Raw genomic sequence first — 14,251 nt, forward strand, 5'->3', positions numbered from 1 at the left:
AAGTTTTATGAAAGTCTGGAGAGATTCCAAGAGGCCCTGCGCGCTGCTCTGGGCTCGACCTAAAAAGGTAGCTCCAATGTTATCCTATGGGAGAGGTAGGCTTGGCAATAGTGAAAAACAAATGTAGGAGTTTTTCACTACCAAGACATTCAAAACCTAAAACTACATGTCCTACTTTTTAAATACACTGCACCCTGCACACTGAGCTGGTCAGGGCCTACCCTAGGGGTGATTGATACGTATTTAAAGGAAGGTTTTGGGCCTACCAAGAGATTTATCTTGTCAGGTCAAAATTGAAGTTTAGAACTGCACGCACAGGCTGCAATGGCTTACCTCAGACATGTTTAAAGGGCTGCTTAAGTGGGCAGCACAATCAGTGCTGCAGGCCCACTAGTTACAATTAATTTACAGGCCATGGGGACATGTAGTACCACTTTACTAGGGACTTACGAGTAAATTAAATAGGCCAATTAGGTGGAAGCCAATTCTACCATGTTTACAGGGGAGAACAAACACGTTTTAGCACTGATAATCAGTGGTAAAATGCAGAGTCCTAAAAAAAAAATGGGTTCAGAAAAGAGGAGGGTGATGGCAAAAAGTCTGGGGATCATCCTGTAGACAAGTCCAACAGTCATTTTCAACTTTGTGTTTGTACTGAATATATATCTACACACACATTTATAAAACATATCAGTGATGCAATGACTATGCGGTGTTATGGTATTCCCAATGTAATGACTCCCAATATGCTGGTTACAAAGTAGTGGCTCAAGCTGTAGTTACTTCTGATGTGTTAACATAGATCCATAAACCTTAATCTCAAAGGATGATTACTGCTAGAGCAATCACTCATGTATTGTAATCTAGAAAAAAAACACACATCTTCCATTGTCAAAAGTGACACTGTAAGCATTAATATCCTGCTTACTCACCACTCTTTCAGGAACCACCACTGCATGCCCATCGGTGTCCAGGTGCTCTTCTCCCCATGCCTCTACCGATCTTTGGCTGGATGATGGAATTAAGATGGAGAGTTTCTTACCAATTAGTTCCTGGCTGCTGTAGCCAAATAACCTGCAGGCTATATCATTAGCTACCAGAATCTGTCATCAGGAGAGAATAGACAAGAGAGTGCATTATTATTTCATTATTTATGGGTGGAGGCATGTCAAGAACTGTATGTAAAGGCAAAAGGAAAGGGAAACAAGATGGTATAAAGAAAAGAGTCTTTATGAACCTGTCCTCTGCTATCTGGCTGTAGCAGGGCATAACACTGCCCTAGTGTATTTGATACAAAGAGCTATTTTACAGTTCGAGAACTGACGTTCTTTTCAAATGTTACAACAGAATTAGCACCTTCCATTAATTCACAATGCTTGGTTGAATAATTCCCTGGAAACAGAGGAGGATGCTATTACGGTACATTTGGTAGCAAACACTTAAGAGACTCAATGTCCTATTTTTCCTCCAGACCTCACAAAAGCTATAAAACACCTACTTTGTACGTGTCAACACTATTGTATTTGGGAAGTCCATGACAGATTCTCACTAACTCTAACCCCCAAATAATCAAAGACATTAACTTGGTCTAGCCTTTGAGAGTCTAGCCTCAATTTATTATTTGTTGACTTATACGGATTAAAAACCATGCTCTTAGTCTTTGAGCAATTTATTTGTAGACCCCTTTCTTTGCAGGCAGTTGCAAACGTAGTTAATACTTTCTGAATTCCCATAGGGGTTTTAGAAATAAGCAGTGTATCTTCTGCAAATAAAAGACAAGGGATTTGCCTGCACTCTAGTGTTGGTGGGTCACCTCCGTAGTCATGACGATCTTTTATAAGACCATTCATATACAAAGTAAACAAAACGGGGATGTTATTTGTTAGACTACCTTCAGTATTCCACCTAACTTTGGCAAAGATTTTGGTTTGCAAGAGTTGAAGCAGCCCCCCCCCTCGGAAGACCAAGATCTCCAAGGCAACCCATAACTTAAAGCAATCTATTGAATCAAACGCCGTTTTCATATCAACGAAAACGACGTACAAATGGCCTTCAGAATGGTTACCTCCTTCCAGATTAATAATAAAAACCGGAACACCTGATCTAAGGTACTCATACAGGATCTAAAGCCAGACTGCAGATGGGAAAGTACACAGGAATCATCCATCCAGCCTTGGAGATGTGTTAAAACCATTTTACTGAATATTTTTTGGGATACATCTATAAGGCTGATGGGCCTATAGTTTCACGGGTCTACCTTGTCGCCCTTTTTGAATATGGGAATTATTTCGATGCCTTTCCAAGACTCTGGAATATCCCCGCCAAGTGCAATTGCAGAAAATACTGAATGGAGTAAGGGACACCATATACTAGGTTCTGAGCGATACAAGTCACCTGGTAGCCTATCTAGCCCAGGAGCTTTCCCAGACTGCAGTGAGGAAATCGCGTTAACTGTCTCCTCTAATGAAAAGTGTACCTCTTCCACATAGTGGTCTGTGAGGAGTTCCCAACTAGTCACAGCTGAATCATCCTCCAACATGGGCTCTTCCCCCGAGAACAAACTCTGGAAGTGCTCTTCCCACACTTGAGGTTGTAAATACAAATCTGTTTCACTAACTGGCTGTTTAAGCCCTTTAGATAATAAATACCAGAATGTCTGGGAATCCTTCTTTCTTGACGCCTCTACCAAAATACGCCAGTTTTCTTCCTCCCAGGCCCTGTATACTCTTGTAAGCTCTTCTAGAATTAATTTTGTCGACCCGTATTCCTTTTTTGACTGCCCTGGATAAAGTTATTTTATTTCTGTTAGAAATGGGATCTCTGGTTGGCTATGGCTTGCGCCAAAGCTAGGCAGAGACCACCACTCTAGTCAGGGCATAGGAGTTACACGCCAAAGATAACCCCTGCTCACCCCCTTGGTAGCTTGGCACGAGCAGTCAGGCTTATCCCGGTGGCAATGTGTAAAGCGTTTGCGCAACACACACACAGCAACAACATACTAGGCACACCACAAAAGGAACTCCACACAAGGTTATATATAAAAATAGCCTTTGTATTATCATAAAACACATTAGGATAGTAATCACACAATATACACTGCCAACTGGCACTGGGCAATATTTACAGGGGATTATATACACATGACAGGGCCACGTGGGCCACTGTCAGAATCATCACTTAGTAAAGATAATAAATGTAGACATATAATAAACGTAGAACACAACCAGTAATTACTGGCAAACACTATACTCAGCATTATCCTGTAACATAAATTATATTATGCACAGTATCACATCAGGCAAGAAATATATTCTGTGCCAACCTCATAAGCATAATCATATTAGACCATCACCTCCTAAGCATAACTCACATTAGGAAATACTCTTACTAACATAAACCACAGTAGAGAATAATCTCACATGCATAAACCACAGTATGCAAATACCCTCATACCTGAACCACAGTCGAGGATAACTCAAACATGAACACAGTATGCAAAACCTCATAATCATAAAAACACATTTAGAGGCATAAATCAGGGTGCCTATAACAGTACATGAATTACATTTCCTGCGCACCTACATAAATCACATTAGGGCCTGGCGCCCTATTAACCTACCAGTCCCCCTGGCCAACTGGCCATCTCAAAAGGGCTCAAACACCCTGTGTCCAGAATGTCAGGGCTGCTGCCTATGCAGCGAAAGCCAAAGTGCGCCACTACACAAACCTAAACGTAGCAGCAGGCACTAAGTGCTGCGCAGCTGTGAATGTACTGGGGCAGAGGAGTGCATCTCACTCATAACTCAAAAGACATGCCCCCCCCAAAAAAATGGCCTTAAACGATGCAGCTGTCACTAATTGCTGCGCAGCTGGGAATGCAAAACGTGGGCCTGGGCACTAAGTGTGCCCTCTAAACAAATATGCGAAACGTTGCAGCTGCCCTCTGTCAAGCGGGGCAGCTGGGGCAGGAGCATGAGCACCGACAATGTGCTCCGATCTGGGAGCCCCCACTGGGCTCTCTGGAAGGAAATCGACTTGCCCCAAAGACGTTGCAGCTGCCCTCTAGCAAAACGGGGCAGCTGTAGCAAAATGGCCAGAAATGCCCCCAAACAATAAGGGAGCCTCTTTGGGGCGGCCCGCTGCCAAGCGGGGCTGCTCAAACTCAGTGCCTTGAACAGGCACCAACACAATGAGCCATTACTCACTGGCTCTCGGGTACCGAATTCCTCGGGTCTCCTCCCTCGCTGGGGAGGCTTCACTCCGCGACCGTTCCTCGCTTCACCCGGGCCCCCTCCTAGGACCCGGGACTTCTCTGGGCATTGCGCAGGGCTCCCACCGGCATACGGGTGCCCTGCCGGGCAGGCTGACGCTTCCTCCTCACGCCCCCTTCCGCTTCTGGCCCAGTCGGGCAGCTCGCCTGGCTTCCGCTGCTCCGGCCGACGGCTCCAGTATTCTTCCCGGGCCGTGGCAGTGATTTTCATTAGTAAAGTGGCGGGTGGGCTCCCGCTAAGGCACCAGCAGTAAAAATAATCATAGAGCGGGGGGGGGGGGGGGGAGCGAAATCAGCATAAGGCGGTGTCGGCTCCCGCTCACCAGTAAATAACAAAAGCAGGGTGGGCACCCGCTGTGACATCAGAACGAGCGGGGGAATCCCTACGTTGGGTTTCCCTCGAAGACGATCGCAGCCCAGGGCCGCAAGGGGAGAACAGAAGCGCTCCTTCCTAGGACAAATAAAGCGCTCTGCAGCAATAGAAATAAAGCGCTCACCAGGCGCTAGGCTTAAAGTCCTTAGGGATAAAAGAAATGAAGCAAAAGGTCCCAGGGGCATAGCTGGGCCCAGGGAGGCCAGCACACAGGGCCCTCCAGCAGGGAGGCAGCCCCTATGGCGGTTCCTCCTGGGCCCCAGCAGCAGCAAGCCCCCACGAGTACAGGAACAAGAAGTGAACATTTTCATGGGGTCACAGCCCCTATATTTATACTAACATTTCCCATTGTGTCACAGCACAGGGCTTGGGGATACCAGTCAGAACTGGTTTAGGGGGGATTAGGAGCACATTGTTTTGCCCAGCTCCTCTCCCCTTTGTCAGGTGGGGGCTCAGTGATCAGACCCACCACAGGGGGCAGAGTCAGCATTGTGGAGGGAAGGCACAGCCCTATTCAGTTCCCAGGTGAAACTCCTCCCTCCCATCTGCATGCAGATCTCTCTATTCATCACTGGGATGACTCACCCTGTCTCCTGGAGCCACCCACACCCCTCAGCTCCTGTCACTCACAAGCCAGACATGCAATTCCCATCAGGCAGGCAGACAAATAGCACACAGAAATGCCAACTTCTAAAAGTGGCATTTCTAAAATAACCACAATAAATCTGCGCACACCATTGCGCAGCATTTATTCACACAATTTCATACATACCAGACTTGACCACATTGCTCCTCTCATAACAGGAATTACCACTAACACATACTGATCAGGGAATCCCCAATGCATTCCTATGGGAGGGCAGGCCAACCTTACAAATGTAACACAGAGAGCACACACACTTTACACTGGATCACAGTGCTAAAGTGCCCAGAGGCCTAAAACCACCAATATCATGTCAGAGCTTAAGGCAATAAAAGTTCAGGGGGGAACCTGCCAAAAAGGGCCATGTCCAACAATTTCGCTTACAGTCTTCATTATACCATGGAGCAGCTTTATTAGTGGATGTTTTGGTATTGCAATGTCTACTAACCATAGCCTTTATTTTAGAGGATAGGTGCAAAAAAGTGGACAGAGTAGTATCTTTATTGAAGTCCTGATTTCCCAATACAACTAGCGCCTCAACCACCTCTTTATATATTGTCGGTAGGAGCGTTTCATCTGAAACTATCTGAGGCCATTTAATTCTCCTTTTATTATTAGATGTAATAATAGGAGCTACTACTCGGCTTGTTTGGAGTTGCGGAAGAATAATACCTGATAGCTCCAAAAACAATGCATTGTGATCACTGTCCTCTCTATCCAGGACAGTCATATCGTGAATATTTGGCAATAAATCAAGGTCTACCATAATAAAATCAATTCTGCTCTTGATACTGCCCCTTTTGAACATAGTTTTAGCCTCTACATCTGAGGGTGTCTGCCCGATACAGGCGCATACCCCTTTGCTAAGTGTAAAGGACAGTACTTGCTGGCCAACCTTCGTAATTCTTTTCAATGCTGGTATTTGAAGCTTGTTAATACCTCGGGAATGCTCTTCCTCCTGTACCAGTTCTTGAATATAGTCAACAGGTTCATGGGTCGTATTAAAATCACCGGCTACGATGAGGTGATATCCTTGAGATGAACTATCGAGAAAATCACCCAGTTTTAAAAGAGTATCCAAGTCCTCATGGGGACTACTAAACCGGTTGTAAAGATTAATTAACCTCAGGTGCATGTTCACTTTTGACGAAATAATATCAAGGCCTAGGACTTCCTGTGACTCTTTGTTAAGCCGTTTTATTTTACAACTCAAAGTTGTTTTAACCCAAATTAGCAACCCTCCTGCAGGTCTACCAGATGTCGAATGTCTGGCTTCAATGTTAAAAGTAGTATACCCCACCCTGTGATACTGCTCTGTTGCCCACGTCTCTTGAAGAAGACAGATATGACTACTGTCCACAAAACTGCCCCATTCCGGATTATTAAATTTGGTTTTTAATCCTGCAATGTTCCATGAAATAATATTTAAGTACTGTCCCTCAAAGGCTCTTATATGCTTCTGCAGTATTTGATTTTTAATCCTGCAATGTTCCATGAAATAATATTTAAGTACTGTCCCGCAAAGGCTCTTATATGCTTCTGCAGTCTTTCTATGTGTTTTTCTCCTATATAACCTCGAGGGGGTACACACTGGCCCTTATGTGGGGCTGTTTTTTTATTTCCACTAATACTCAGGTCACTTAAATAGATGTCCCTCCTTGGGCAACCAGCAATAACGGCATCATCATCAGATAACCGATTTCTTCAGATTGGGTTTAGTCAATCAGGGTTTTCCAACCCAGAGAGAGCCTGGAATCTATTTCTCGTTTCAATGGAAAAATATTCCCTAGGTACCTGAGGAAGGAGAGAAGCATTTATATTTATGATGTTGGGCTTACCATTGGGTTTAAAATGCCTGTAGAAGAAACCCAAGGGCATAATAGCAATCCTTATGGAATGTTCGCTCCCTGATTTACCTCTCCACCCTCTGATCAGTTTCCCAGCAAGGGCAGGTGACCTGCAGTTTATTACTACACAATCTCCACAGATAGATTTACTCAGAGGACCAATCCAGCTCACTCTTCTAATGAACAAAATATCACCATAGTTAGTATTAGTGTATTGAGAGTTAAAGGATAGCCAATGACTGACCTTATGTTTCAAATGGCTTGTAGTTTCTACTGTATTACTCTGTAGAGGTGGAACATTCGTTAATATAGCAACATAAGGACAACATTCTGGTGGGAGAACCAATTTTGTCTCAAGTGGAGGTAAAGCCAAGGTTTGTGCTTCATGCGTTACCACATTTGACTGACCAGTACATACAAAATCATAAGTCCTACATGTAGCTAAACGTACGTTAGGACAACTTCTCAAATTTCCTCCCCCGTTTTGTTGGTTTATTTGACTCGGATGCTTGCTTTGGGATGTACCCTCCATAAAGCCATTTGGATTTTTCCTTGTGTTATTTGCCGAGGGAGGTTGAGTAGTTAGACAGCAACATCTGGTAGCCACATTTGGCTGTCCAACAGATTCTAACCCATGCCCCAAAACAGGGCTATCAGAACTTCTAGACTCTGCTAATCAAACTCCACCCAGCAGATTATTCACATTTTTTTCAATAGCACCCACGCTTTTTTCAAGCATGTCCATCCTCTCCAAAAATGGTGCAAGATTTTTTACAAGTAGTAAAGTAGTATATCAAGATGCATGATTATGACTATGTCTTGCTCATTTAGGGCTTTGGGGCCTGGCAAACTAAGATAGGGGCCAGACAAAGTTATATTTTGAGAGTTTATGCTCCCTTCATGCAGCTGGCCCTTGATTTTGTTTTTTGCTCTAGTACTAGTTCTTAACAGAGGTTCCTGATGATTAGGTCTCGCCTGACCCAGCGCATGCGCTGGTCTGGCGAGACTTATTGAGAGGGCTCCAAAAAGTGCTACCAGGCCAGCCTAGAGCTACAGTGCATGTGCGCGGGCGCACGCGCCGCGCTTGCCGCGATTACTTTCACTTTCGCGGCCAGACGGCCGCTTTGATGTTTGATCGCGATCACTTTCACGGCCGCTTGGCATAGCCAATAGGTCTCGCTTTTGGGACCTTATAAGTATTTAGTTATGCAACTGTTGCATGGCTAAACACTTATAAGGTCCCAAAGGCGAGACCTATTGGCTATGCCAATGCTTGTTTTATTTTCCTCTTAGATGGCACTTCACTTGTCATCAGTGGGGCTGGAGTCGGTGGAGACGAGTGGTCCGCAGGAATTTCTTGATCGTCTGCTGACATTGTACTAGCCATTATTTCCTTTCCTGTGTCCCCTGGCATTCTGTTCAAGATTTGTGCTGGGTTCGGGACAACTAGCAAGCCACCCTCCAGGGACAATCTGCGTTCAACCCCAAAGATTTCTTTATCCAGGGCCCTGGCAGCACACGACAAAAAACATTCCAGTGTGGAGTTTTGAAAAGACCTCGGTGTACCCTCCTTATCACCCATTTGTTTTCATTTTGCCATTTGTGAACTAAGTCAAACCCCAGAATGAGATGGCACACTCCAAGTGCAGCAAAAAGTCACCAATTACTTACTTGGCTACGGTTCGACGGTGGTCTGCGACTTATCTCCCAAGTGCACTGATGCTGGAATAGTGTTACCAGATGTAAACTCCACGAGAGTAGGCCCAGCCCAGTCTCCTTTGGGCTCTGATGGGCCCACCCTTGACCCGGGCTTCGCCCGGGTACGCCCACGCGTCCCGCGCTGCAGGAGCCCACAATGCTTTTTAGGTCTCGCCTGCGAAAGCAGCGCGAAGCGCTGCTGTCCGCCAGCGAGATCTATTGTTGCTGACTTGCCTCGGAAGTGGGACATGAGATGGGCACGCGCAAGGCTTTTGGCGGATTTTAGCCGGTGTACGCGCACGTGAACACGCACGTGCACACACACGATGTGCACATCTCCTGTCCCCTTCCGTCCTCAGTAACCTCATGCACTTTCACTTTCCCTTCCCCCCGTCGGCTCCACGGAGACAGCTTGTTTACAACAAGTTGCGAGCCATACAATAACACAGAGTGGGCGTTATCTACAGTGTGGGATTTTAAGGAGAAGGCCCATCCGGCCAACTCGAAATCGCGGCTTTAAAAATGTATGGCTCATTAACCAAAAAGCACCACCCGCTTTAAGCCCCATGCATGCACTGTTCAGGATGACTCAGACAGTAGGCAGGGCACATTAACTTACTTTCACGATCTCTGCGGTGCACATCGACACGGGACTCTGAAGAGATCGCCCGCGTCTTTGCAGCTTTGGAAGATAGCACCGCAGAGGCTGGCCAATTTAATTGCCAGGGCCATCATTGGTAGCGCTTTCGCGCGCTACTCGATTGACGGGCCGGGGACCCAGTACACTGCAGTTACGAAAGCAGCAAGTGTGCTTGCAGTGCACGCACATGCTGCCAGTCCATTGCCCAATCATGCATAGCCGTTCTGCACGCGTTCAACAGGATTGGAAGTAACTGCCAGAGCCTGCTTATCCAACGTGACAGCCCTCTCTGGTGAGTATGTGAATTAAATTTGGGAGAGTCTACACAATATTCTTACATGTATTCTGAAAGTGTACTTTGTACTGCAATGTTCGTGAAAATGCATATGTTCTTAAGCTGCAGCCTCAGCGAAAACACAAGCAATTGTTTTATAACTTGTTTTATTCCTCTGGTGCAGGTGTTTTGATCCACTTATATTTGACAATTCGTATGATAAAGAATGTAAATTTGTATTACAACGAATCAGCTATTGTATTATTCATTTTCATAGGCATGCGCTGAAGTTATGGGGAGAGTCATTTTAAACCGTCTCTCGGATTGATCTGAAGAAAATAATATTATCACCGATATTCAGTATGGGTTTCGAAATGGGCGCTCTACCACAGACTAGTGCCTCAAGCTCTATCATCTAGTGGCCAAATACACCCTGGCTAGGGAAGGTACTGTGTATCTTGCATTTATGGATATCTCAGCAGCTTTCGACTGTGTTAACAGAAGAAAGCTGTGGGAGATGCTGGCAGAGATGGGCATTGAACCAGGACTGATACGAGTCTTGCAGGCACTTCACCTCGATACCACGGCACAGGTGAGATTCACCGACGACGGTGACCTCACAGACGACTTCCAATGCCGAGGAGGGGTGCGGCAGGGCTGTATCCTAGCACCATTTCGGTTTACGCTTTATATAAACGGGCTAGATAAGGCGTTGGGAGTTCTGGAGGCAGATTGCCCCTGCATAGGGAGGAGAAGCATACCAGTCCTCCTATATGCAGACGACGCAGTCCTCTTGGCCAGCACAGGAAGGAGTTTACAGGCACTTATTAATGGTTTTGTTAGGTTCATGGCGGATTTAGACCTAGTGCCCAATCTTTCAAAATCATATATCATGGAAGTGGGTAAAAAGCCAGCCAAGAACTGTATTTTCTCAATAGGAACCCATATACTCGAAAAAGTAAAAAATTTTAATTATCTGGGGATAGTATTTGACCAGGACCTTAACTTTAAGCCCCTAGTAAGTTATAAATGTAGCCAACATCCCAGCGCTGCAGGGTCTATTATGAACTATGCGACCAGATTGGGTCGCTGGTCCCCGCATGAAATCGCTCAACTATATAGTTCAGTATGTTGTGCAAAGATCCTTTATGGGAGCGAGGTCTGGGGTTTTTCAGATGTGGGGAACATCCAACGTGAAGAAGACAAATTCCTAAAAAGGCTTTTGCAAGTGCCAACATGCATTTCTTCGTTTATTGCACACGAGGAGCTAGGCATAGATTATCTCACTGATAAGGTTGCCCTCAAACCAATTTCTTGTTGGATAAAAATTTGGACAAACCCAGAGGCAGGTCTAAGCAGACTGATTTTAGAGGATTGTATGAAATGGGACAAGTGGCTTCGAATACCATGGCTCAAATATGTAAGGGATGTACTGACCAGCCTGGGTCATGAAAACTTTTTTTATGAACCATGTACGTTGGTTAGCAGAGACAAGGGTGTTATAAAGATAGATTGTAGGCAGCATCTGGTTAGGGCCAGAGAGGCAAGAGAAGGGCTGAAAAGCTCAGTAAGGTCATACCAGCTCATTAAAGTTAATCCAGGCATGGAATTCTATCTTGCCAATATGTATAACAGACAGGATAGATTTCTAATGTCCAGATTTAGACTTTATTTGCTGCATCATATCCTGTCCGTCCCTGCGGGTTTTGTACACGACGTTAGCTTAAAAGGGTGTTGCGGCTGCGATCTTAAATCTCCGCAAGACATCCTTCACTTCGTCCTAATTTGTCCCTTTTATGCTTACCCACGATCACTGTTTTTAAAAATAATTCTAAAACGCTCCAATATAAGACAGGCCAAAGTGGCTCTTTTATTTCTCAAACTTGCCTCTGAACCTTTCACTCTATTCAGTATGGCGCCTGGCAGTTAAATTAAGAAAGACCAGGGGAGAGGATTAATCAGGCTGCCCTCATTAGAGGGAGTAGAAATGAAAGAACCAAATTTAGATTGGCGCCTTATGATCCTTCTTTCCACGGAGGGTGAAAATTTTCACATGACCAAATGAACAGAGCATCATTGTCTCGGTTTTTAATGTTTCCATTGACGGATTGTTTTTTAATATGTCTGTTTTAATATGACTTATGTATAGATGTATGAAATATTTTGTATTGAGATGAAGGCCCGATTGTATTACATGTATCTTTCATGGCTATTTTTTAATAACCGAATAAAGATTATTTGAATTTGGATTGTAACAAGTGGGCTATAAAGTTTGTATGTGATAAACATGATGGCTGAACGAGATATAGTAGGTGATGCAAAAGACAGAACAAAAGGGGGGATGTGGAAGTGTTTTTCCGTTCCAGATGAAACTGAGGGAGTTAATGTAGCAAATTTAATTCAGCATTTGAAAAACAAATCTAGCTACTCAGAGTAGTTCAACTTCTGTGTAACAGATAGCAAAATACTCCCTTGCAAATCTAAAATGTAAAGCACAATTAGTTGTTGGTTTTAGGGCTGGGGGGGGGGTTATAGCATCTGGCGAAATGAGACTTAGATGCAATTCAATTGCACCTACTGCCAGAGTTCCTTGTCTAGCAGTTTTCAGGCAACAAAAAATTATCACGATAACACCAGTGATTAATTTATCTGCTGGAGAGGGATGGAGTTTTTTCTAGTGTCAGTTTTGACTCGTCAGTAAGTAGCACAGAGGGTTAATATGCCTGCTGCAAAGAACATGTACCATGCTGATCACAGAACAGTATTTTATGTGGATTGCTCAGTGGGTTACTGCTTTTGTCACACAGATCCTATTGCCACTTGTAGTTCATACATTACAATCTTAACGTAGCACAGTGTCCTATGAACTGTAAACAAAGAGCTGCATGGTATAGGTTAGAATTTTATTTCCTTACCCAGTCTTTCATTATCCTAATGTTGCTAAAAAATGGTTAGTTTGGGTGGAAATACATTCTTAACAGTAAAGCCAACCCCAACCACTAAAGTACATTTTAATTTATGAGTTTGTGCTTCTGCAAACTCCTTGTCTTATGTAACATTTCCTACAGACTGATTTACACACGTATGATTCATTGTCTCTGTATAATGTGTGTGTGATGTAAGGTGCTCAAACACCCTAGAATGGTACGAGTAGAGCTTTAAAACAAATAAAATGCATTTGAGAGAGCGGCTATGGAGAGATGAGAGGCACTATTGGAGGGTGTTAGTGAGGGAATCGGTAAACAAGGAAGTCATCGAGGTGGCGTCAATAACTGGCTGTCGCATTAGGCACACCAGCGCTAAAGCCAGCCCTGAGGGCAAATTCAGAACCCAGAGGGCCAATTGTTGCTAACAAACCGTGCATATTCCTAAATGACGCACCCTTTGGGAAGGAATGCTCTTTTATCGCATGGCATTGCACCAGAGATTGACACATTTTAACAGTCAAAACAGCGAAGAGTTTATCAGTAGCAATGTCCACCAAGATTCAGATGCATGAGAATCATTTAAAAATAACTGTACAGATTAACTACTCTAGTTTCTTTTAAAAAATGGTAACCAAGGAACTTAACAAATTTAAAATGTTTCTAACACAAACCAAGATTCCTAAGCACCAAAAGGACATAAAGAAATTCTATGTCAGGACAGGAGGTTCAGATTATGCTCGACTCTTTCATTTTAGTTATTTAATTTATTTAATCATTTATATGGCACGAGGGGATCTCTCGGTGCCTGAGAAGAAAAACACCCTAATGGCAGTAAGAACCAGTTAAAATAGCCAGGTCTTGAGCAATTTCTTAAATTGGGAGAATTTCGAACAGGCGCGAATCTCGTCGGGGAGGATGTTCCAATGGATGGGGGCCAGATGAGAAAAGGCTCGCCCACCCATTTTGGCCTTCCTTATTCTCGGCATGCAAAGCAGATTGCGGTTACTGGATCTCTGCTTTATAAAGCCTTAACAAAAACAATTTATTCAAGGACTACAAATCCCATCCCATGAGTATTTTCAACAACTCAACTTGACAACTAGGCCTGGGCAGTAAATTCCATTCCATTTGCGGAATTTGGGTAATTTCGCGTACCAAAAATTCCGCGATCCGCGGCTTCGTAGAATTTGCTTGTTCGCGCTTTCAAAATGCGTGTTCGCAAGATATTTCCCCCCCCCCCGAGCACGCAAACAGCGTTCGCGAACATGAAAAAAGAATCGCGAACGGGCGGAACAAGCAATTCCGCATGTTCGCGGGACTTTTGCTTGCTCGCGGAGATTTTTTACCGTTTCGTGGAGCTTTGCGTAGTGCGACTATGCAAATTCTGCCCACCCCTAATGACAACCATAGAGTAAGTCCCATATATTCAACATCAAGGAAAAGCACTTCCTCTTTCTTCGCTGCTCAGCAAGCAGGTAAGTGCTTCTACTTAATGTATAGATATTGGTTATTGTTGTACATTGTATGCCTTGTTTCAATGCTGAAGTTTTGGTCGGTGTTCTGCTATTAGATGTGTTGG

The 14,251-nt window shown here is 44.3% G+C and overlaps 1 protein-coding gene across 2 annotated transcripts in view; it reads right to left on the reverse strand.

Annotated features, from left to right (window-relative positions):
- Window positions 1–14,251, reverse strand: part of PASK (PAS domain containing serine/threonine kinase) — a 1,318,755-nt gene that overhangs the window by 1,114,311 nt on the left and 190,193 nt on the right. For both annotated transcript variants that reach the window (XM_085634144.1, XM_085634145.1), the window contains exon 4: window positions 933–1,103. In XM_085634144.1, coding sequence (XP_085490270.1) covers window positions 933–1,103 — 171 coding nt within the window. The remainder of the gene's footprint in view (window positions 1–932; window positions 1,104–14,251) is intronic.

The sequence above is a fragment of the Triturus cristatus genome, chromosome 11, assembly GCF_964204655.1.
Source record: "Triturus cristatus chromosome 11, aTriCri1.1, whole genome shotgun sequence".
Classification (NCBI taxonomy): domain Eukaryota; kingdom Metazoa; phylum Chordata; class Amphibia; order Caudata; family Salamandridae; genus Triturus; species Triturus cristatus.